Raw genomic sequence first — 25,296 nt, forward strand, 5'->3', positions numbered from 1 at the left:
CCTGAGCACCAGATACAAAGAGTTTAAAAATAACAGTACCCAAAAAAAAACAAGTGGCAGAGAACTGAATCCCAATCTCCCAAATCCCAAACCAGTACCACTGAACCATACTCCCTCTTGCTTTGCAGAGGCATGATTAAAATAGGCACACAACATTTTAGAACTGGTATTTCACAATAGCTAGAAGAGGAGGTCAGAAAAGGCATTGCAGTAATACAGCTGGGAGATAGGGCAATGAATCTAAAGCAGGATTTTGGAAGACTGGGAAGAAACACTTAAAGGTGCTTTTTTGTTTCTATCAAGTACTTAAAAAGAGTAATTTAATCGTCTACTTTGAAGATTCAACTTATCCTTCCAAGTAGCTATTGTGATTGGATTGTATTAGAAATCTTCCTGAAGTCATGGCTTTATTTCAAATATCTTTGCTGAAGATAACTTTCATTATACACAAAATGCTATACTACTGCAAATCAACAGGTAAGAAAGTTATGAATCCATTTAACTAACACTGGTGATACATCCTGTGATAATACACATTTTATGCATGCTTTATAAATACAACCCTACGAAAAATAACTAGCGCTTACAAGTTGCACAAAAAGATTATTAACTGATTCCTGTAAAGAAAGTAACATTACAGTAAAGGTACTGTAAATTCATATAGTAAGTTAATTACTCCACACAAACACTTCTAGAGTTTGTCTACACAAGACATTTCCAGCAGACCCAAAGCAGCTCTGCCCTGGCTCCCATGTGTACAGCTTCCAGCTACTTCAGTGTGGCATGGAGCTCCATCTAATATAACCTAGCCTACACAGGGCTTGTTAGCTCAGGTTCGGTGATGAATTAACCACAGCCACCTGGCTCCCGACCAGCTCAAAGCACGAGCCCAATTTGCAACATAGCATTTAGACACAACTGAAAGCGTCTCATAATGAAATTGCTTACTCACCTTATTCACCTCACTTACTTCATCTAGTGGAATAAACTACTCACCCGTATTGCTACACAAAGAGCATTCACATGGAAGATCGAGGGCCCTGTTTATTCACACCCAAGCTTGCTGAACTCCCGCTTGTCCAGGTAGAAAAATCTGTGCTTAATGAAGGTCAAAACTAAAGTGAACAATCTCTGCTGACAGCAAAACCAATGGCACCCGCTCCCTTTGACAGTATTTCACACAATACATCTCTGATCCTTATGAACAAAAAAAACCGACTGCTAATAGCTCCAGGAGGTGCATTAATAGCAGATATCTCACTGATAAACCTTGTGCAAGACTGTGGATCTCTACTCAAGATTGTACTGTTTGTTCACACATATAGGAAACCAAACCTACAAGCCAGGCAGCGTATCACAGGTAACGCAGCCTAACAGCTACACTGGAAACTTGAATGTCTAATGCTTTGTTTCATTTGTGGGGGAATAGCGCATCCATTGCACACACGCTTTGCAAGGCAAAGAGCGTCTGTCAGAACTTTCGCCCTCCCAGACACTGAAGTCAATCAGCCGTAAGGCACAAACCCACAGGAAACCAGACTTCATTAGTTCCGGTACTCACGGAAATACCTGATTTCTATAAATGGTAACATTTTCCATGTAACATCTACTGCAAGCTTCTTTAGCACATCAAGCTCCGTACCCTGCAAGGCATCTCTCTACCCTACCCTAGACATTCACGTGCAAGCTACCCAAATATTTTCCCTTGCAAATGTTATTTTCTTTAAAAATTCATTAAATATTTCCTTTAAAAATCCACAGCTAGTGCTATTTATGTGACTATTTGCTGGGTGGAACAAAGTTAGATGCTAAGCTGGAAATACCGTAACAGCTGAGTATTTTAACTGGCAACACCCTTGTAATGACATGCTTGTGTGTCATATCAGCTATAGACTCCACAACCTTACAAATCTGACATCTCCCAGCTTGAAAAATTAATTTAGCAGGTTTATCAGAATTTCACGTGCACATGTTCACAGACATTCTTGCATTAAAAATACCCAAGAGCACTGCATAAAATGTATATTCACAAGTTTGATGCTCATCAGTAACTATCTCAGTAGCCAACTCGGGCAGGTCAATACACCATCCCTCCAAAATTGGATAAAACTTTTATGCCATGCCATAATACAATTTAAGTTACAGTAATTTTTCTCTAAAATAAAAACCCCAAGTGGAGAACATATATTGTTTTTAACACTGAAATTTTATCTCTTTCCAGAGAAAAATCAATAGTCTTATTACCTATACTGTTCCATCAATACAGGTGTGCACTGTTTACATAGATTAGCAGTGTTATACAAGGAACTTGTCCTAAATAAACATAAATTGTATAATAAGGATGCTGCAATTCCTTGTGCAGCTAACACTGCCAGGCTTGGGAGATTTTTTTTTTTCCCAAAATTTGAAAGCAAACACATAGCAATACATACAAAGACTACGCTACTTTTTCCTTACCACTGGCACCAGACGTATTGAGAAAAGGCAGGTTCATTCTGGAGTATTTCCTGATAGTTTGTTGCTGCATTTTGTAACTTTGCTGAGGTTTATTTCCTTCATTTTACAAATGGGGGGGAGAACTGAGGTAACACTGCATTTAGTAATCCAGTACATATTGGAGTCTTGATTAAAAATATTTCTCCTGATTAAAAGCGACCCACCCATGAAAATCAAAGAGAGAGAAATTTGGAGACATGCCAGTTCATACAATAACTATGTTTATTTGCCTTAATAAATATTTAAGAAACATGACTTGGGGCATTTGATATAACTGAGCCCGTGGTTAAAAGGCCTCTCTCCATGACATAAGCAAATACAGTCTATCCTCTTTATTTGTCCGACTTCTCTTCAACATTCAAGGCTAATCTAGTTTTAGGTCAGGAAAAAGACTGCGGTCTATCATTTTAAACAAACCATTGTAGTAAAACGTGAACAGGAAATTCCTAACTACACTGTTCAAAGAACAATGATTAGAAAAACAACACTAGCTCACAAAGTACAAGGAGCCTACAAACTATCACAGGACAGTTTGGGTGGAAAAAAAAAAAAATTCCAACACACACATATAGTCACCTTCCTCATTTTTTCTTCCCTCTCCCACCCCATCCTCCCCACTGGGGCCAGGGGTCCTTCGGACATTGCCAAGGGAGAAACCTTTGGATGTGAAGGGGGAAGAGTGCAGTATATACAGCTCTGTCTGATACCTTGGAAATATCCGGCCTGCGGGAGTTAGCGCAGGCATGCCATTCATTCCACAACATATAAATGCCCTCTTTAGAGCCTCATCTAAGCAGCAGTTTCATTTGGATTTTGAGGCACAGGTCTGCCTTGTTTTTCAATAAGCTGCAAGCTATTTTTACCATGAAAAAAAAGCCAAACCCCAACATTTTAAAAGCATGCCTCCTAGCATACAGAGAGTATATAAAATGAGTAAAATGTGGACTCAAGGAAAATCTCCTGTATTAGCATTCTATTCATAGCACAGATTTCCCTCTCCTAAAAAACAAAAAACAACAAAAAAAACAAGAACCCCACACACCCCAAAACCTAAACCATAAAACCCCCATCAAAACTCATGTATTTTAAATTCTACCAGGTATAGTATCATAAAACGTTCAGAAATTCTTCAAAGTGCTCTGATAATTATTTGGAAATTTTTCTCATAGAAGTCTGGACAACTGACCATCTTCACTAATAGGGAGAAAAAAACGACGTATTCTTAATTTGAGACAGAAACCACAGTAAAGGGAACTATTTCACTTTCAATATAATGTACTAACGTTAAGAGCCTATTAATCTGTACAACATCTCAGAAAACATCTTTTTCTTCTTTACAGGAGACATATCCTAAAAATATCTAGATACAGGCAGGAGTATTAAAATCTTCACCCACTTTGAAAAATAAGCTTCAGCGCACATACATAAAAAGCCAAACACAGGAAAATTAACATAAGATCTTGAAAGACTTGCATTTTAAAGAACACTATTCATGGGCTCAAGGGCAGGGAGAAAATTTCCACAGCCGGGACACTATCCATAGTTTTGGGGTGTTCCTAATAGAACCAGAGTTTTGGACACAGGGTAATTTTTTTTTTTTAAAGAGGACAGAAAAGCCTTTTATAAATGTTCCACAGATTCTAGATGTAAAGAAAAGAAACTTACAACTGTAATTAAGGTTAAAAATAAACATAATTTTCTTTATCAACTGACTTCAGAAAGAATAAAACAAATATCTGAAGAACAGTGTGGGCAAATGGTCATATCTGCAAAACTTCAAAAACCCCAGATGTTCACATACCAAACATAATTAAACAAAGGAGATATTCCAGAATCTATCACAGTAAGTTTTAACAATAAAATTATGCAGCTGTATTTTAAACCAACAAAAAAAATTTAAAAAATTCTGAACCCCTTCCATGTAAGGCATTAGAAGAAAAAACATTACCAATATCCTCTTTCAGATACTATTTCCAAAAGAATCGGGTAACAGCCAAAAAGCTTCGTACAAGTCAGAAACCAGCAAAAGAGAGAATGTCTTTAACTCAAGGATCGAAATCGAGTCCTGGTCAATAGTAATGAAAGCCTATTATCGCCTTAGAGCTGCTTGGCAGATATTGTGAAACAGAATGGAGGATACGGCTCACTCCTAGCAGGCAGATGTCCAGAGAGCAAGATGAGCTACATCATTGCTGTTACCAAACAGAAGCCCTGAACAGGCAGGAACAGATCTACAAGATTACTCCCAGAAGTAATTTACCTAACACAATGTTACAGCATACTCCCCTACAAGAGAGTTCACTCTCTACCTGTAACAAGCTCTACATACGAGGCACTTGATATTTCAGTGGGAGAAGTTTACAAAAATGGGCTATTTTCCATAATTACTAGAGCTTTATCTACTCTGTCAGTTTTCCAGAATATTGTGACAAATTTTATGAACATTTGTTTAAAAAAATATACGCTATATATATGTATATGTGTCTTCATCCTTATAAACCATCTGGTGTTTTGCCTTTTATTAAGTCATAGAAAGACATCCTATAACCTGGCTTAGCATGAAAACAGGTTTACATCTAAGCTCAACGAAATGTTCAAGTTTTTTTTAGATGCCCTTCTGGGAAAACTTAAGACTTTTTTTTCCTAAGTGCACGACACGCTCCTAGAAGAGAAAAAGTTGTGATATCAAAATTTGTGCCAAAATTCCCACAAGCTGTTTCTGAAAATGTATTAAAAATGAAGGTAGTTGATGATAATTCCCTAAGACGCCCTTGAATCCCTAAGAACAAATTCAGTACAAAGAATCAGGAGGTTCTGAGTGATATTCACAGCCAATGATACGAAACACTATTGTGCTTTTTCTTTTGGAAAAAAAAACACGACAACAAAAAACCCAGCAAAAACCAATCATGGCTCTGCAAATCTTCCACAGTCATTTCCCACAAACATTTCTCAACTCCAAGCTTCCAGATTGTAAAGTCACAATAATGTTTACCAACAGAAGCATTGAGGCTATAGCTGTAAGAAATCTATAGATGGTAAGTTGCCTGAAATTTCAGATGATTAAATGACACCGCACAAAACATTCACATACTCCTTCCTACATATTTGTGTTTGGATACCTGCTCATGGACTAAAAGGGCTTTTTGCTCTGAAAGCCTTCTGTCACGTTTAACTGAAAAAATTTGTAAAGCTTCTCCAAAACTTCATATAAGCACATACGGAAAACTAATACAAAAGGCAACTAGGAATTTGCAAAGCAGCTTATTTTACTGTAAGAAAATAATTCCTGGAACTGGAAATAATGTATCTTCATTGTACCGCTAATCAATCAGAATCCAAGAGTCAGCCTGTTCATAAACATCTTGACATTTTACTCCAAAAATAGGCTAAAGGGAAAGATTTTTTTTTTTAAGCAAAAATTAAAGGGTTTATTTCACTATTTCTTGGAAAAAAATTGTAGCTATACCCTATCCAAAAAAAACCCCAAGAACAACCCGTACAAAACAAAAAAAATCCCAACCTACCACTTCAACACTGCTTAAGACAAGTATGCAGGGTTCAGCAGTTAATTTTTTCCCTCAACATCATCATGTTCCTGAATAGAAGGCACTTAAAGAACACACTTCAAGAACAGTAATCATGCTCCACACTGCAGATCAATCGAAAGGGACTTAGCTGAAACTAGCTGTTCATTAAGATCAAAGAAAATGCTTCTTAAATTCAGTGCATTACATGATGTTATGAGAAATCAAGTTTAGCTGAATCAGTACACAAGACTCTCAAAGTGGAAAGAATATGAAATACAAACAAAGGAAGGAAGGAAAGGAAGGATCAGGCCAAGCCCTAGGATCTCTCATTCTTTCTCTGTGCACTCCCCTTGACTAAGGCAAAAGCCTTAAGAAATCTGTTATTTTTTGGACTCCTATATAAATATGTTGTAGCTACTTCTGATTTATACAGGTAACTGGAGAGTTGCTTCTTTCTGAAGTCCTGACTATAAACAAGTACATTAAAATACTGGACCATGTGTGCATTAAGCTGCAATTTCCAAGGGTAGAGAACTGAGTGAAATCAGAAAGAAGTTTTCACAACAGGTCTTCCTCTTGATGACATGAGATTTAATTCCAAAGTTCCCCTAGAGCCAATACAAATTTATGGCTAACCAGTTCAGATGCAAAATACAGCTAATCCAAAAATACCTGATCATTTTTAATTAAAACGCTTTTGCTTTCCTTTTGGGGAAAATAATCTTTTCAAACCTCTGTGAAACATGGAGATTTAGTCAAAACAACGTCTTTTGCCATAAAGATGAGATAGAAGCATCAAAATCAAACTGTGATTAAGAATTAGACTACAACGGATTATCAAAGTACTTCTAAAAGAAGAATTCACTGTCGGAAGCATTGTAAAATGAAGAAACAGGAAGCTCACAAGTGTAGGCATATTGAGGGAAGGACTGTATTTTACCAAAGAGGAGTCTTTAAGACATGTGAGAAATTAGTCCATCAATTCAAAGAAGAGCATTTTTAACTATCTTTCTGCAATCTGGTACTAGTAAACACTTTTCTAGACAAATAATTCTATCATTTAATTGGCCCAACTGAGCAGCTACATTAAACACAGAAGTGGAATTCAAATGCCCATGCAGAGTCTTGAGCCCATGGTGCCTATTTATCACAAATCTCAGTACACCCATAACCAGAAGAGCACCGCTAGGTTCTTCCTTGAATAAACTATGCGCTGGCAGAAAAGCAAAGGTAAGACAACTCAAATCAATACAAAGTAGCATACGCTTTTTTTTTTTAAATTTCATCACTCAGTATACTGCATACGGTTGGAAATAAGCATATGAATATGCGTTATGAATATACATGTTCTTTAACTGAACTTTGAAAAATTATCTATTGCATTTCCAGTCTTCACATGCATATCCAATTATTTTTTTTAATTATACAATGAAGAGGTCAGTTATGCTTTCTCTAGCTCATAATGGATAATTATCAGGTTAATTTGTTAGTCATCAATTACAGTGTTAGAGACTATTTAGATACTACTAAAATTGATCTATGTTCCAACAGCCATGATGGTCGTTAAATCAATTTTTCTTGGGTTTTTTGGTTAACTTATTCTGAAGTTAAGGGTTCGGGGATTTTTACCTATGTGCCATATCATATCTTTAATACTGTGAGTCTTAGTCTTACCCAAAAGATGTAATCTGGGGGAAGCAGCAGACACAGAGTTTAAACAGTAATTTGCAAACACACGCAATACTCTCTCCATCTACTGGTTATCACTACATTGCCCCCCCCCCCCCCCCCAAAAAAAAACCAATGGTAGTTTACTTTGTATTTTTAAATACTCTTTTAAGCATGCATGCAATTGTTGTTCAAGTCTAGTAACTTTGGACTGTATCCTCCTTTTGAGGAGTGTGTCACAATTTGTTTATGCTATAGAATTAGATCATTATGCAGTACTTCAGCTGCCTTCCCAAACATGGATAAGCCACTCTTTCTAAGAACGCGTTGTGTATTAAGGTTTTTTTTAAAAGCCGTCTTTTTAGCTGTTTAAACTGTAATCCAAGATTAAATACATCAATTTTGAAATATTATGCATTCTCAGCTTTAACACCAAACTTTGCATTTTGCCATAAAGAATCCTAATCACTGTGTGTGTGAAGGAGCTTCAGCATAAGTACAATATAAATCAAAATAGTTTCAACAAGATTCTCCATAGATATTTCATCTTGAAAATAACTCTTTCAGAAAGCTATGAAAGATAGCCTTTGATTCTCTGTTGCTGGTTCAAGGGTGTTGATATCACTGTACTGTATTTTTGTCCCATTGCCAATTAAATATGCTGAAATAGAAAAGTCTTTGAAAACAAAAATAAAAAACCTAGTTGCTTCAGTTTTTGATATTCACTAATTCAGCTCTTGATGGCAATCAGCTCCTTCAGCCAAAAGAGCTAACAGTACAGCACAGAATTGCCTCCATCCTGCAAACCACGGAGAGACCACCAAGCTCATCACTGGACGCAAGAGCCTTTCCTACTCCAGCAAACACCCACAAAAAGGCAGAGAAGCAAACTGAGAAACACTCCAGCTTATTTGATCATGCAACATGAATCTAGAGCAAGCCTCGCCAGGAGGCTAGCTGTATTAAACGGCTGACTCAATTCAATGGGCCATTAAAAGTGACAGATCATGTCTCGCCATGCTTTTAGCACACCCTAATTGTACTAAGTCCAAATTAATTTTCCTATCTGGAACAGAATCAAGAAACGATCAAGACCCTTGTAGCATGGCAGAACAAAGCCTACATCCCTGTTCCCTTGCCGTTAATGCCTAGTTAAGAACTGAGGGATTTATCTCCAGAAAATAGGCTTGGGATTGGTAGCAAGGTAAAAAAATACAACATCAGAGTCCCTGCCCCTCACCATAAGCAGAGACACAAAAATCTTGTTCATCTAATTCAAATATTACAACCTCTTCCTCTACAACACTGCAATTTCAACCTTGACCCTTTCAGGTCCCTGAAAAAATTCCCCAGTCACAATGTCACAATCTTTTGATGAGTTACAGCTCCAAACAGTGGTGACAAAGCAGGCTGGGACTGAAGATCGGCCCACGGAAAGGACCCACGGCAGCAAAGTTTGTGTGGAACTGCAGCCTGTGGGAGGGACTCACCTTGGAGAAGTTGGTGGAGGACTGTCTCCCGTGGGAGACACCCCACGGTGAAGCAGGGGCTGAGTGCGGAGTCCTCCTCCCCCTGAGGAGGAAGGAGCGGCAGAGACAAGGGGTGAGGAACCGACCCCAGCCCCCATTCCCCAAAGGTGTTCTGAGGTTTGGTTTTACTTCTCAGAATCCTTGTTTTGATCTGATTGGTAGTAAATTAAATGGATTTTGTTTCTTCCCCAAGTTGAGCCTGTCTTTTGCCCGTGCCCATAAGTGGTGAGTGATCCCTCCCCGTCCTTATCTCAACCCATGAGAGTTTCTTTATATTTTTCTCCTGCCAGTGACGGCAATGCTCGCCACTGACTTCACCTTTCATGAGCGTTTCCAAGCTGCTGCTAATACCCCAAACTCAGTCCCCAAATCAGTTCTGCTGCTTGTAGCCCTCTCACTACTTAATAGCCACTTCAATGCTGCTACTCAACTGAAAAACCAACTCTGACACCTATTTAATTGACTTCTGTTGGCTTTTATATGTCCATCTTACATCTGAAAAGTGAGTCCTTCCTTTTAAACGCAACTTGAGGCTTGTTTAGAGTAATGTTGTTTTACTATGGGGGTATTTTAAAAATCAGTAGTCAGGACTGCCATTCATAAAGAGGATTTACTCAAAGGAGGTTTTAAACTGACTCATCACTTTTGCCTAAGCCAGTTCCTTATTGAATTAAATTTAATTGACATAAGCTGCTTAAATACCCATCTGCCCTGAAGGGTAAGGCAGCTTCAGGAACTAAACCGGCTGAAAACTACCCTCCCCAAAAAGAGACAAACGAAATACTGCATATGGGGTTTTTTGCTAATTTGCCTTACCTTAAGGTCAAATAAGCACCAGCGCAAGACAGGGGCAAGACCACGTGGCTGGCGGGGAGGACACTGCTGCTTTTGGCACCCAACCAGTAGCTCAAGGGTGCTGGATTGCGAAACCTTGCTGAGCGTGCACGCTGCTCTGCCACAGCAGGCAGAGAGGTAGTAAAAGCACCTAGAGCATGTTTTCTTTAGCTAGCTTCTTTCAACCAGAAACAAGATGAAGATTACTTAAAAGCTGTGATACTGGCTGGCTTTGCTGGTGAATGTGAACTGTCACATCTGCAGCAGATAAGATATTCAGGAAGTTCTATTTTTAACTGTAGACAGAAAAAGTATTAGTTTTACTTTGTTTCACCAAAATATCAACTAAATACTTCTGTTTGGCCTCAAATACGACTTTACAAAGCTCCACCTTCTGGTAAACAACACAAAATTATAAACCAACATTACATTTAACAGGCACCTCTGTGAAACTTGTTAACAGGACTTTGCTATAGGTAAGTTTCTAATTTTTTTTATTGCCTACCAGTCATTTGTTCTTATGTTTGCACAGTGCTGTCACTATATTTACATTCACTAAAAACACTAAGTTGTTATCTCTCAAACTAAACTTATCACTAGAATCCAAGCCTAAATAGGATTTTTTTTCTCCAGATAATAGAACTTAAAACCCAGCCCTACTCTTGTGACATTTCAAATCTGGCATTCTCACATGTGCAGATTATAGATCCTGAAAAGCAGGCACTTCCCCCCCACACACCCTTTAGAAGATATGTTAATGCAAATACCCAATTTTCTTTTAACAATGCTTGGTGCTGTTTAATGACAATAACTACAAACATTATGCCTACACTGACTCAGACATACGTTGATTTAGACATACAAGAAAGAGTGAAGTACCTTCTCTGGTGGTTTCAAGCCCTGACAACATCTGACAGATCACGGTTTCTCAGTTTATAAGATCCAACTCAAATGTGAGGCAGCCAATACCACCTCACAGAACCCTTCAAGAAAAAGCCCTCATAACATCTGCCATCGCATTGCTGTAACACACTGAAGTCACAAGTGCTAATTTAGTCCTTTCTAGCATGCACACAAATACAATAGGGCAGGTGTCTGCATTCCTTATCTAATTGCTGAAAATACTTCCATTTAGAGGTAAAAACTACACTAGCACACAAAAAACCCTCCACCTTTAACAAAACTTTAAGAAGCTTAACAGCGTTTTTTTGTTAATGAGGTTATCGTGGCTCAATAGCTGGTTTGATGCTTTAGCACACATGCATTTAGGTCTGGCAGTTTTATGCTATCTAAGCTAGATTTTCAAAGTATATGTACTTTAACGAGTAAATACCAATTCAATAAACCATAATTCACTACTATTGTACTAAAAGGACAACCTTTCACCTTTGGGAAGAAACAGTAGATGCCTCCCACCTCCACTTTGAGAGACACTGAAAAACTACTAAAAATCATTTATAATCCTCAATGACTGGAGATGTAATACTCATTTTTAACAATGCTGAATTACAAGAAAACATGAACGCTCACTTCATACAGACATTACTTTTTTCCAAGCAACATAAACCTGACAAGAAATTAAAAGCTACTTTTTAAAAAACATTTAAATCAGAGAGCTGAGATCAAGGGGGGGGGGGGGGGGGATAAATTAAAATTATTTACCACAAATCAGCTGATCAACATTTACTTGTTACCAGAATCTAGCAATCAAACAAAAGACACAGACTGAAAAACATACCTAATACCAACTAGTATTAATTTTAGGACACTTGCGCCTGCATTCATTTTTAATCATATACATTTTCATGGGATTTGCTCACAATATAAAGTTAAATATCTGCCTGTTTGAAGACCTACTGGCCAGGACAAAAAAACCATGAATGTATCTCCCTCCTGAAAGGCAGGGAAGTAGATTTTTCATGGCATATAAATACGTGAAACTTTCAAAACAAATGTCAGCTACAGCATGCCTTTAAAAATATTACTGAATTATTCTGAACAAGAGCTAAAAATGTGCATATTGCCCAGGGAGGCTTAGGGCACCACAGCCCTTTCTCAACACCATGTGCTGCAGCATGTATTCCCAGTCACATGCCAGGAGAGCAGTCACACAGCTGCATGCTTTCCCATCCACACTGTGGCTGCATCCAGGCTTGACATTTGCACAGAAAATTCAAAACATCTGGATCTCAAGTCCTGCTTTATATGCAATGCTTTTAATATCAGTTCTATCAAGTCCCCTGTATGTACTGCTAACTTGAGGTAATCAAATGATGGAACTGCAGTGACCCAGATGCCTCAAGTGATGGGGATAAATTGGATTTCTTCCTTGCTGTGTTAAGAGAAACAAGCAGATAGAGCAGCTCTCCACTTCCTAATGAAAGGACAACTTCTCTACCAAACCTTATGAGATATATTTAGCTATACATATTCCATATAGGTCAAATGATATACCATGCAATGGAGGCAGTAAAAATGGATGGTCATAGACAATGGGACTTCAAGCAATAGCTGACTTAAATCGGGCAAGAAAATTGAATTAGATAAAATTATCTAGAGAGCTAAAGTAGTGGAAAAACTACTCTGACATTTAATATCTCTTACTATTAAAAACATATCATATTTCTGGTTTCAACTTCTGACTATCAGATACTATTAAATCTACTAAACAAAAGAGCTCTGAAGTCTCTGGTATCATCTCTTTTTATGAACAGTACTCAAACCACTTCTGAAACACCCTCTTCAACTGAATAAATTCAGCTCTTTTGCTCTCATGGGAGGGCGTATTTTCCAGAGCCATACTCATTCAATTTTTTCCTTTACAATCACCTCCATTTCTTCCGAGCTTGGCACTGACAGCCTAGGGAGCCAACTTATAAAAGAACAACCAAGTAAGTATTTCTGCTCCCCTTTAAATATGTTCAAAGCATCACTTCCAAAAATACATTTCTGTACCCTACAGGTTACATTTTATGTTTCACATTAACAGTCTGCATCGCAGACAAATAAAGGATATTATTTAAATCTGCCCAGTCATTGTAATGTTTTCAGAGGGAATATTAAAATAATGATCAACGCTCACTTTGTTTTCTTCCAATTCCACAAACGGCATTAGTTCAAAACAAAATTATGAGTTGACACAGTTGACAATCAAAATACAACAAAAATGAAGTAGACACAAAAAGTCTGACAACACATAAGAACTCGAAGCAAACTTTCAAAAACGGCAGTGGTGCTAACTGTTCTGTTGCCTTCATCTTTCCGCTGCTTTGGAATAGAAGTATTTGAATTCTAATAGTGAATGACACTAAATTGCGGCTCTCAGTGCAGGGGTTTAAGCCAGGCACAGAAAAACGCTACCTGTGAAAAACCTTTATTTAATAAACGCTTCTTCTGATTGTCTTTGCGTTGCTGAGTAACGTCAACTGGACAGATACATTTCAATATTTAATGAGATATTCTCTTGCCTTGATGAAGAGGCCACTGCTTTTCTAATGCTATCATGCACGGGTGCACCAAAAGATCCTTTGCCTCACTAAAGGGAGGCACATCTTCCCATTTGGGCAAAAAACTTTAGAAGCGATTCTCATTGCTTCACAGCCCTCTGATCTGGCCTCAGAGTTGCTCCTCTCCGTATATCAAGTAAGGCAAAAAAATGTATGAAAACGTAGTTTGTCACTAAAAATGCTCTCCTAATACAAAACAAGAAGTTGTTAAGCAACTTAAGTCTGGAATTTTCTAGCTTTGAGTATCTGACATGAACGTTGTCTTGATTTAAGCATCTTGCTTGCAATCTCACATTCCTTTATAAAACCAAACTGGGGAAAGAGAAATCTCATTGTGCAGCATCACACCAGCATGTGGGTTTGAACACCTTGCTTTGCCACTTGCCATAACAGAGGAAACAACAGTGGTAATGGACTGCCTTTGACCTACCTGACAGAGAGAAGAGGCAAACTGTATAATACAGACACTTGCTAAAAGCAAATAAATTACGAGAATGAGGAGTCCTGAAATAGTTCAGCAAAAACCAGCCAGCACTTCTGGACTCTTCTGCCCATTACTCACCTGAGTATTTCTACTCTGCACCCCTAATAACATAGATATCTGCCTAGCAACTTTCCCAAGCTGACTCCTTGTTTCAAGTCCATTAGCCTTTTCCCACTTATTTCCTATCTCTACAATTCTGATTTCTCATTAGTCTCCTCGTCCAGCACATCTTATATTTCCTGACCCCCATCCTCACATTTCACACATAGTTCTTATATTTCACCTTCCAACTATCTTCCTTCCCTTCTTCACCTAGACTTTGCATGCTGCCTCACATGCATATTTTCTGACTCTGAAGATTCCTCATTCAAACTCACAGTGCTCCTTCTTTTCCCTCGGGGTTCCCTGCACAGCCAAGAAAAGATCTGACACCCTCAACACCCTGAACCCTCACCAGACCGGTTTCTTCCTACCTGTTTTTCCCTGCCCTACTGGTTTTCAGTCCAGTTCCCCTACTTTTTTCTTCCCAGGCTTCAGGTGCCATCCTCCTTCTCCCTACCCCCAACTCCTGATTACTTTCCTTTCCACAAGCTACCAAAATTCCCCCCCCCCCGTCAAATTCCAAGGCCAACCCCACTTGTTCCCATACTTGTTCCAAACCACCTCCTCTACAAAGTCCAGGGTTTTTCTCCTGTGCTCAAATTAAGCAGCTTTTAGGTCTCAGAATTAAGATGCTGATGAGGACACAGGACAGAAAAACTCCCTGATTTCAATTAAGGTACCAGCAGTCCAGCTTGCAGGAAGTTTCTGCAAACACAGCTGCTAAAATCTCCCAGTCCATACTGATTTTTCAGTTCCTCCCAGACTGGCCCAAATGGATGATTCCTCCATGCAAAAACACTTCTACACCTTACAAGTTTAAAATTCTCACTCCAAACCAAGATGATTTAAATCATCCAACAAACAAGACAACTCACATTAAGAAGCTTAAGGAAACACTCCCTCTCCCATAGAGTTGTTCCAAAAAACCAACACTGTATTTTAGCTGAAGTTTCCACATACAACTAATCTAACAAAACTCACCAGCTTGTAAAGCTTTTGCCAAACTCCAGCAGTTTTGGCTAAGCTCTGATCACTTGAAAACACAGTCTTGTAACAAACACCAACAGTAACAAGATCCTTGGTGCCACGAGGATCATCAATACCAACCACAAACATAGCCAGTCTTTTATAACATCATTTACAATCCCCAGTTATTGACCAGAATCTCAATACAGCAAGTACTGTGCAAACACAAGATAAAAAGGCAGTTTGCTGCCTTGAAGAACTTAGAATCTAATAAGATAAAAGATGACTACTACCACAAGATGAAGACATGCACTGAATGGCTCCATTCTGAGATCTACAGGATCTGCTAGACAACCATCCGCAATCTATTCATTACACACAATCCACACAGATCAACACAGTATCTTCCCCAACCTAACCACTGATTTGATACCAAAGATAAGATGCTTCTCAAATCTGCTCATTTGATCACTCTTCTATTCTCCCTCTTTTTTCTTCATTTATTCCACTTTTTCTTACCACAGAAAATCATAAGGTATCCACTTGAGTCCTTTATGCCCTCTCACTCTGTATTACTTTGACCTACCTCCCTTGCCCTCATCACCTTCTCTTTCCTAAACCCCAGAATCCTTTATAGAGTACATTTCTCCTTCCTCAACTTCTCCAATTAGTATTTCCTTCTCCTCTTGGCTTCAATGGGAAAAACGGGGGCTGGGGGGGGTGGATTTTTGTCTTGTTTTTTTTTAATCAAATAACTGCTTTGAATCAAATTCACTAACCAAACTATACAAAAGTCTGAGAAATCTCAGGGGAAATGAGGAAAAGAAAAACAAACTACTCAGTGCCAGCTACAGGGAAAGAGGAGCCTGTGGGGATGCTTATGAGACTACTGCCCATAGGAAAGCTTGGAGGTGCTGATTCTCAGAGCCCTGATCAAGTGCAGCACAGCCTGAGGTCCCACAGTTTTGTCCAATTCCTCCTGGATAGAAACGAAGCCACTCGAACACAGAAATGGGGGGCTGATCTCTGTTACTCTATGCCAAACTCAAAATGCTGAGGTACACATGATATAGGTAGGTTATTCTGCCCTCCACTTTTTCAACTTCTTTTTGCAAAAATACAGCTTCTGTACCATTTTCCTGCTGCTCTGACCTTTTCTTCCCCAAAACTTTGGCAGAACACAACTAACCTGATCCTTTCCTACTTTGCTGCTGCCCACAGGAACGTGAATGGCTGCAAGGACAACCAAAAAGACTGGTCACTTTCCGCTATGTCTTTTCTATCTGCCCCAATGTCAATGTCTCAGTCTCTGCTCTACAGCCTGTTCTTACCCAGTGTGGAAAAAAAAAAAAAAATCTAAGTTTAAACATTGGTGTGAAATATTTAGACAAATTTCAAGCACTGTGCAGCATTTCAATTATTTCTTCAAAACATGAAGTCATAATTTTAGCAATACGATTTAAGGTAACTGAATTTAAACACTGTAGTAAATGACTAAATCTTTTTCAGTATTGTCTGTACGTAAGATATTCCAGAAGGTGAAACCGCACACCCTCTGAAATTTAATGGAAAGGATGACATGCAGAGAAGTCACAGGCACATTGTCATGTCATCGGTTACCTTTAAAACAGCAAATTACAAGTAAGCTAACAACATATATATGCATTTCAGCATAGAAAAATGTGCTATCTAAAGCATACTAACGAATCTTTTAATGCCTCAGCAAAAAAAATATGTGCATGCATTAAGTACATCTAAATAATGAGACAAAAGATCTTGATCTGGGAGGTAAATATTTAGGCTATTTAAACAGTTATGTATCATTGTGCAAGACAGCAGAAATCGCTCGAATTACTACAGTCTTTAACCCAGACTGTGCTTAAATGTTTCTGTGGCCCGCTTAACATTCCAGGCATATTTCTGGCAAGGTAGCTCTGGCTGAGGTTCAAACTGTCCTTGTCCAACTTTCACTTACTATAAAAACATTGTTTAATATAGAAAAGTATACACAGAGACATATGTTTCTTATTTCGCAGACACCTAGAATACTGACACTTGTGTTCACTAACTCCCCGTGGAAATTTTTAGGCAAACGCTTTCAAGCGAGGTTGTACTTATGGGGCAGCACCCGCTACAGATCGTCCACGCTTCCACCAGTTTTAAACTGCGACGCTTAAATATCGCTTATAATGCAATCCTACTGAAAAACATAGAACCTGCCCCTATTTACAGACCCTAAATAAAACGAAAAGGCCTAACCCAATCTTACCACGCACCACCAGGCCCGAGAGACGCGAAAACGCTATCCCGAAACAAGGCAGCAGACGGGTAATTTGCAGCAGACCGCGTATTTGTCAAATTAACTGCAGGAATTTACCGGTTTGCTTACCTCCACGCAGCGTTATCTTTTATGAGGAGGTAATCTACCAAATTACTTCAGCATGCCTCCAGCCTGCTGCTGCCAATTAGTTCAGCCCGGCTAATAAATCAGGATGGCCAAGCCGCTCGGTTGCAGCGGGACTGGTCCGGTATTTGAGGAGTATAAACAGAGCCGGTATGTTCGTGCCTCCCCATCGCCCCCCCCACACCCGAAACAACGCTTGGTCTGAGCACCCGCCGCGGGCAAAAACGGGAAAAAAAAGCCTCAATTCCCCTTTTTTTTTTTTTTTTTTTTCCCTTCTTGAACGAATTTAACACTAACGCTGGCGGCAAACCGGCCAGCCGCTGGGGTCGGGGCTCTGCCCCTCAGGGTCTCCACACGCATGGGCCGGGGAGGGCCCGCTCTGACAGGGCCCCCCGGGCCGCCTTCCCGCTTCGGGGCGAACCGAGGCGAGGCGCAGCGCCCCGCCGACGGCGGTACCGGCGGCCCCGGCCGCCCACACCCTCCCCGCGGACGGGGGAAGGAAAATGTCGCCGACGGGCCCGGCCCCGCCGCCGCTGAGGGGGACGGGGAGGCCTCAGAGAGGGCGCGGGAGGCCTCCCCGTCCCCCTCAGCAGCGGCGGCGGGGCGAACGCCCTCCTTCCCCCCGGGATCTCCCTCGTCCGCCGGCGGCTGCCGCCCCTTACCTGTCCCGGGGGTCGATCCACGAGGTCTGCCGGGTGTTATGGTCGATGTAAAAGACTCGCCCGTCGAAGTCCCTCGCTTCCTCCCAGCCGGCGGGCAGCGGTAGCTCCGAGCTCTCCCGGCCCCGCTGCCCGCCCGCCGGCGGCCCGCCGCCCTGTCCCGCCGCCACTTGCTGCTGCTGCCGCCGCCGCCGCCCGCCGCTCAACCACGGCATGGCCGCTCCGCCGCCGGGCCGCCACCGCCCAGCTCCGGCCGAAACCCGCTCCCCGCCCGCCGCCGGGGCAGCTCCCGTCCCGCCCGGGCCGCGGCCGCCCGCCGCCGCCGCCTCCTCCTCCTCTTCCTCCTCCTCCAGCACTAACAGGCGGCCCCGCAGGGAGCGGGACTCGGGCGGCTCCGGCTGCGCCGCGCCGGGCTCATCCTCCCCCGCGCCAGCCCCGCTCCGCGCCGGGACCAGCCCCGCCGCCCTTCCTAACCCCGCCCGGGACCTGCCCCGCGCCGCCGCGGCTCCCAGCCCCCGAGCTCGGCCCGCCGGCCCGAGCGCCCCCGCCCCGCCGCTCAGCAGCGCCCCGCCGTCGCCTCCCCCCGCTCCCGCCCGGCGCCTGCCCCGGCCATCTTCCTCCCTCCCTCCGCCAGGGCCCGGCCCCCGCCTCCGCCCCGCCCGCCCGTTCCCACGCCGCGGAGGGCCGGGCCGGGGGAAGGGGCCGGGGCGGGAGGACCCCGGGCCCGGCCCGGCCCGGCGGGCAGGAGGGAAGCGGCGGGGGCCGCTCGGGCGGCCGCGCCCAAACCCAGACACGTCGGCCGGGGAAGAGAGGGCGGCAGTCCTCCGGCCGGGGGCCGGGGGAAGGTGGCCGGGGCCCCACCGGGGCCCGGTCGTGCCCCGGCCTGGGGCCGGGGGAAGGTGGCCGAGGCCCCACCGGGGCCCGGTCCTGTCCCGCCCCGGGGCCTGCGCTCTGCTACGGCCCGGTGGGGACCGGAGCGGCAGCGACGGAAAAGGAGAGCCGTGCCCGGCCCTCGCTGGGTCACGCATCCTGCGGTGCGCACCCGAAAAGCCTCGGGGGTGCTGAGCAATCTGGATGTGTGTAGGAACGGGGGGGGGGGGCGAGGGGGTCCACTGCAGAGCCGCTAAAGATGAGGGAGGAGAAGCGTTGAAGCCCACACGAGTCACGGCGAGCGTGCCGTATCGATGCTTGGGTAATGGATGGTGGAAAATAATACATCCAGCTTGCTGGACATCTCAACCCTGTCCCTTAACCTCAGCCCGTAGAGCAGAAAGCAGCTGTGTCTGATTTGACCTGAGCCTGCTGGAGACCGCAACACAGAGTTCCAGCTACCACCTAGAATTAAATTCCCCCAAACTTACTTAGGACAGAGTTGGAGTTGGCCTGCGGTACTCCCTGCCTTTCCAGGATGCTGACTTCAGCTAAACCTTTGAAAATCTGGAAATAAAGAGTTAAGGTAATGCAGGCTAAGCTTCTGAAAACTAGGAAAGAAGTTAACAATATATTCTCAAACAGCCTTCACTCAGCCCCCTGAAATTGGCAATACCCTGCCAGGGATTATACTGCAATTCCAATTATGTTCTACTTTAATTCACCGTTTTAAGTTACAGCTCTATGAACGTTAATTGCTGCAGTGTGGTTATAAATGCAGGAAATTAGAGGACTTTTGCTCCTGACTTCTTAGGCCTTTCTCTCTCTTCCCCCTCCTCCCTGCCAACCATTAGTTATCAAAGAACACAGCTGTACGTGAGACAGGCAGCATAGATAATAGGACAGATAAGGCGTTTTACCTACGTTTCGTAGGTTATTTCAACAGTAGTAGGCTAGAGTCTTCTTACGAGGGCTACCGTCAGCAGTGAGGTGTGATAGGAGAGTAATACGCGGGTTCAGTGATGAAAGCAAAGCAGTGTATGAAGCTCTGAGGGCAATGGTGAAGTAGATCGAAAACGTGGTAAAGGTGTAAAATTTAGCAAATGCGAGGTTGTAGATCTGATCTTCAAAAGCACAACAGCTTATGTTTGGATCAGCTCATCTCAACAGTTTGCTTCAGCAAACGCTGGGTGTTAGGCTGCCTCACATGGTCCCAAGAGTTCAGCAGTATCTCCAGGAGCAAGGTGCTGCTTGTGTGTTACGGATGTTTTTGAGGCATATTTCAAGGAGGGCAGAGTTAAGGCACGGTACAAACTCCCTATTTTTCAGTGGATGCAGTTTCTATTATTTTAAGTATGTCTCCCAAATTTTCAAAGGTTTTATGTAGCAGAGGTAGGCATTCTCCAATGGCCCAGGTCTGTATTAACTTTTTCAGACATGGGATTTTCTTTTTTAAAAAAAACAACTGTCCTCTGTGCACCACAGCTCAACTCTCCCTTCATTGCTTTTAATGTCCTTGCAGCAATTACCTTAGCACAATGTCTGCACAGCACAGCACCAAGCCAAGACACTGGACTAGTTCATAATACGTGGAAGCAGTAGAGCCAGGTTGCTATAATAATCCACCAAAACTAATTAGCCCTGCTGAGGATACGTGCAGCATTGCCCTCCAACATGGGCTGGTTCTTCCTCATCAGTCCCCGGAGTCCCAAGAGAAGGTCAAGCTTCAGTGAAGAACCTGTGGATGGAGGTTGCAGAAACAGTGCGAGACTGACCACGGAGGCACCAAAAAGATTTCAAATGGGGGTGGGGAGCTCAACACAGCAGTGGGCAAGAGGTGAAATGGTGGGATTGAGTGTGGAACATTTCGTTCCGCTCATAGCCTTTTGACTAAATTCTTGTCTTAGCTTTGGCAAATTGCTCCAGGTTAGAGCCAGAAAAGGACTTGGCTGGGCTGTGGTTTCTCAGGCAGAATTATGATACACATGTTCCATGTAAAACATGAGCTGTATGTCCAGTGTGGCCTGGATCTCATGGATTCATTATAAATGCTGTTGAGGATGCATACGCTACTATGTAAAGGCCAGGTCCAAGATTTTCAGGTGCACTGTAGCTGCTTCTGCAACTGACAGGTTACATCTCCCTAAATCTTAAACAAACATGAAAAAAAAAATCCTTAGATTCTGCCTGGGCAAAGTTTGCAGGCTAAACATGAGAACATGTCCTAAAAACCTCAGATTTAAAATTGTCCTAGACTTCAGATCTAACTTTTAGGCTGTCTGTATCTAGAAAAATTGTTAGCTTCGGTTAGGAGCTGAAGCTTCTTGAACACTCATGAATAAAGGTGTTTAAAAACCTGACTCCAAGAGTCCAGCCAGCTGTGCACAGAGCTGCCTACAGTAACCAGTAGGAAATGATAGGGCTAGCAGTTGCCTCACAAGAATAGAAACTCCCTCTGTCTGCAGCACACTCATGCCAAGATGCCAGGCAGGAACTCTCAATTATTTTTCAGGCCAGAATGGTACCCTTCCTCGGATGTTACCTCATCCTTCTGCCTGTTCCTTGGGAGGAAATGAACAAAGCATTCAGGAGCCAAGGATTATTTCTGAGTAACATGAAAAGGCAAGAAGAGAAGAACCTGAAAAAGTCACTGTAGTTTTCATGCCAAAGCACTAACTTGCAATGCGTTTTGTGCCATCCTTACCCTACAATGAAATCCTCCTGAGCCTGCATCACTGCTCCCTCCCTTTTATTTTCCTTCCTCTTCAATGTCCGTCATGCTTCAAGAGGGTAAAGGGAAAGCAAGGGATGGAGAACCTGGTGCAACACAGCATTTCTGTTTTGGGTTGCAGAAAGAAACCCCTCTGCCAAAGACAACCTGTATAGTATCAAACAGGTAATAATATAGAATTGGCATGGAATAAATGCCAGTGTATCGTATTTCATATAAAGGTGTATCTACATAAATTTACACCAGTCCCTTGTCTCATATCTTCTCCGTATATACATAATCTCAATTCTCATGTATTTCACACACCTTTATTCCACACCTGTTTTCCTTTCCTTCCATTTTTTCCCACCCACAAACATTGCTCACACATTCACTCATTCCTCAGGCACACCTATTCCCATTAACTCAAAATTACATAAGCAGCTTTTCTTCGTGTACCCTCCCTTGCCATCTTCAGTGTTTATAATCACAGATTCTACCTACACATCTTCTCTGTTATACGTGCTCTTATACCCAGGTCCACAATTGATACCACAATATTTTCCACAGAAAATCTAGATAACATTTCCCACTGTAGGTTGTAGATAACAAGTTCCAACTTTCGTACTGTCCACAGGAAAAGCCCTTCATTCTGCATAAAAATCCCAACCTCATTTTGGCACTCCACTTCTTTCTCACAATGGCTGGAAAATGGCAGCCAGTCAGAACTGTTATTGCGTATAACAACTCCATCCTCATCTTCTAGTTGTGAGCACTTATTTGCAATTTATTTCCCATTTGCCAGATCTTCCAACCTGTGTGGGACCTTCATACTGTCTTCACACCTAACTAAAAATTGAAACTTCTCTGTGACCATAGATGTCTTCTGGAATGGCAGAGCGAAGGCTGCTTTGTCATCATTGTCCTGATGGCCAGCTATCACACTCATCCTGCAAGCTGAGGCTTGCTACTTTTCCCGTATCCAACAATAAAATTATAAGAGACTGGGACATATTTTCTCATTAGCTCTGTCCTGTCAGGACTCTTTTGTTCACCACACATATACACGTATGCAAAAATATAAATATAAATGTAAAGATAAATTAAGAGATAAAGAGGATATAGAGATATGTAAACACCTATACGTGTACACATACACACAGAAAGATTCTCTTGTAAGGCCCATCTCTCCAAACCAAATAAATCTGCACACTGCATATGACAACCTATTAGCTGGTTGAATTGCTTTACTGCTGAGAAATGTGTCTCGGGGAAGGCTCTCCTTGGGCTGCCGTACAGAGATTTAAGCATCCTCCAGCATGGTGGAAACCGTGCTGGCTGCCCTGCTTTTGCAGCCGTAAGCTGGTGTGGCATCTGAAGTTCTTTCAGAGGGCTGCTGGGGAAAGGAGAGAGCTGACACTTGGGTTTAAGTATGTGGAACAAGGTGGAACGCTATCCCTTCCACAGGGGTAGCAATTGAGATGGTATGGAAGGGGAACTGGACAAGAGCTAATCCCCGTAGATTACATAGGGATTCAAGGATGGCATAATAGACAACACAGAGTTACGGCATGTAGTAGAGGAAGGGTGATCAACAGTCATCCACTTCCAAGGAACTGAAGAGTAGCAAACCCTCACTTGCTGTCAGCAGCCAAGAGCAGGGCTCCAGGAATAGAGGGTCTGTTGATGATCATTCTCTGGCTCAGCCATAGGTGTGAAGGGTACCAGGAAGCAAAACAGAAATGTAAAATCCCCAAGGGCTTTCAGGGTGGGAGACAGAGTAGGGAGCTGTGTCTGTGTACACATGAAGGAAGCAAGTCTTGCCCTCTACACACCGAGCAGGTCTAATAAGTGACTCTTCTTGAGGCAGCGTATTTCCACGTAGAAAACAGAATGAAAATCCCAAATCAGGGGGAAAAAACCAAGGGATAAGTCTGAATCTAACATGAAGTGTAACTGAAAGATTTCACAAACAAGAGTGTTTTATCAAGAGGCATTTATATAGGGGAAGATTTATTCATTCTACAGCAACAAGTCCATCTGAGAAAAGGAGAAGTAATCCTACAAGCCTTTTGCAATCATTGATATTTTTCTCCCTGCTTCTTTTCTTCATAGTAATTGCAATTAAATGGGCCATGGAAGGTCTGTAGTTAGTCTTTGGGTCAGTAGTACACATCCAGCCAAGTAAATAAATAACAAGCTATTGTTTCGTGCTTCACTTCCTGGTAGGGGAATAACATGAAGAGTTGCATTGCCATAGTGCATAGTATGCATAGATGACAAAGAGGATAGTACATCTGGGCACATGAATAGTCCCTTACGGTATTTTTAGTTCAAGTGTTAAGGCTGTGGTTAGCCTTTGAATGAATGCGATTCAAGTGCTTAGATACTGCAATGAAATGCATACACAACTACTTGTTCTCATATCATTATGCCCATAAAACACTTAAATATGTATATAATGTGCTTTTATAATGCACATTTGAAATCCTGTGGCATGCCAAAATTCTTCATTTATGACATTGATTTAATACACAGTATATAGGTGGAATTATTGAACAGAAAACTTTAAAGAAACCAAATTATGTAGAAACAGTAAAAGATGATACTCCTCTAGGCTTCACAGCTTAGTAAGACTATATTGGCTACAAACAGAAAAGTTATGAACTATACAGAAGTTAGATCTTAAATAACTGTAGCAATAGATTTAAATACAGATCAATTCCTCTGAGTGTGCAGGCCTGCTTACATCCAGCTTGCATATCCCTTTCTAATCCTCCATTTTATGGCACCTACTCATTTGTCTCTAAAAGGCCTGGGATGAAGGAATGTGAGTTTCTATTTATCATTCCTAATATAACATTTCACTCGACTTATTTATCAGCTGCCAATAGTATTTGCTTCAAACAGTGTAAGTGCTCGTACTCAGCAAATCCCACTGACCATGTTCCCCTGGACAAATCCCATTCTTCATGCTACATGCCAGCCTGCCAGCCATTTAAATGCCCAGATTCAGCATTTCATCTATCCAAACATTTAGGATGTTTATAATTATGAAAAGTTTTTGATTTTTCTTTCTCATAGAGACACAAGAAATTTTTCATGTGCCTTCTCATGGTATGTTCTGTCCCAGTCAACTTTCAAGTCGGAAGCTCCTCATGAAGTGCTGTGCGTAAATTGCACAACATTTAAAATTTTAGATTTTAAAAATTCTCTGTAGGGATAAGTCATCTAGCTAGTTCAGTCAATATAAAACTCCTGCTCTCACATCCCACTGCAGGGCTTGAGAGGGTACGGGGTAGTTACTCCAGCATCGCCTCTTTCTCTCATCTCTGTCTTCACTGTGAATACTCACCCACTTATTCTATTTGCAAACTTAAGCCTATTTCACTTAAGTGCTTTCCCAGACAGCTATAAATAGGCTCTTGGAAGTGGTAATTAAATCAGGACCACATTCGCTCACAGGAATTTAACAGCTTCTCCTGGCAGAATACAATTGTTTTTTCCTCCTCTATCCAGGTCTTTGCAATTGGCCACA

The 25,296-nt window shown here is 42.0% G+C and overlaps 1 protein-coding gene across 4 annotated transcripts in view; it reads right to left on the reverse strand.

The window, feature by feature from the left end:
• Positions 1-18,702, reverse strand: part of WWC3 (WWC family member 3) — a 103,836-nt gene extending 85,134 nt beyond the window's left edge. For 2 of the 4 annotated variants that reach the window (XM_069770417.1, XM_069770416.1), the window contains exon 1: positions 18,182-18,534. In XM_069770417.1, the coding sequence (XP_069626518.1) occupies positions 18,182-18,393 (212 nt within the window). In that variant the 5' untranslated portion in view covers positions 18,394-18,534. Of the gene's footprint in view, positions 1-18,181 lie in introns of all 4 variants that reach the window. The other 2 variants (XM_069770419.1, XM_069770415.1) reach the window with 2 other exon arrangements.
• Between the last annotated feature and the right edge of the window lie 6,594 nt (positions 18,703-25,296).

Source organism: Haliaeetus albicilla, chromosome 25, assembly GCF_947461875.1.
Source record: "Haliaeetus albicilla chromosome 25, bHalAlb1.1, whole genome shotgun sequence".
In the NCBI taxonomy this organism is placed as follows: Eukaryota; Metazoa; Chordata; class Aves; order Accipitriformes; family Accipitridae; genus Haliaeetus; species Haliaeetus albicilla.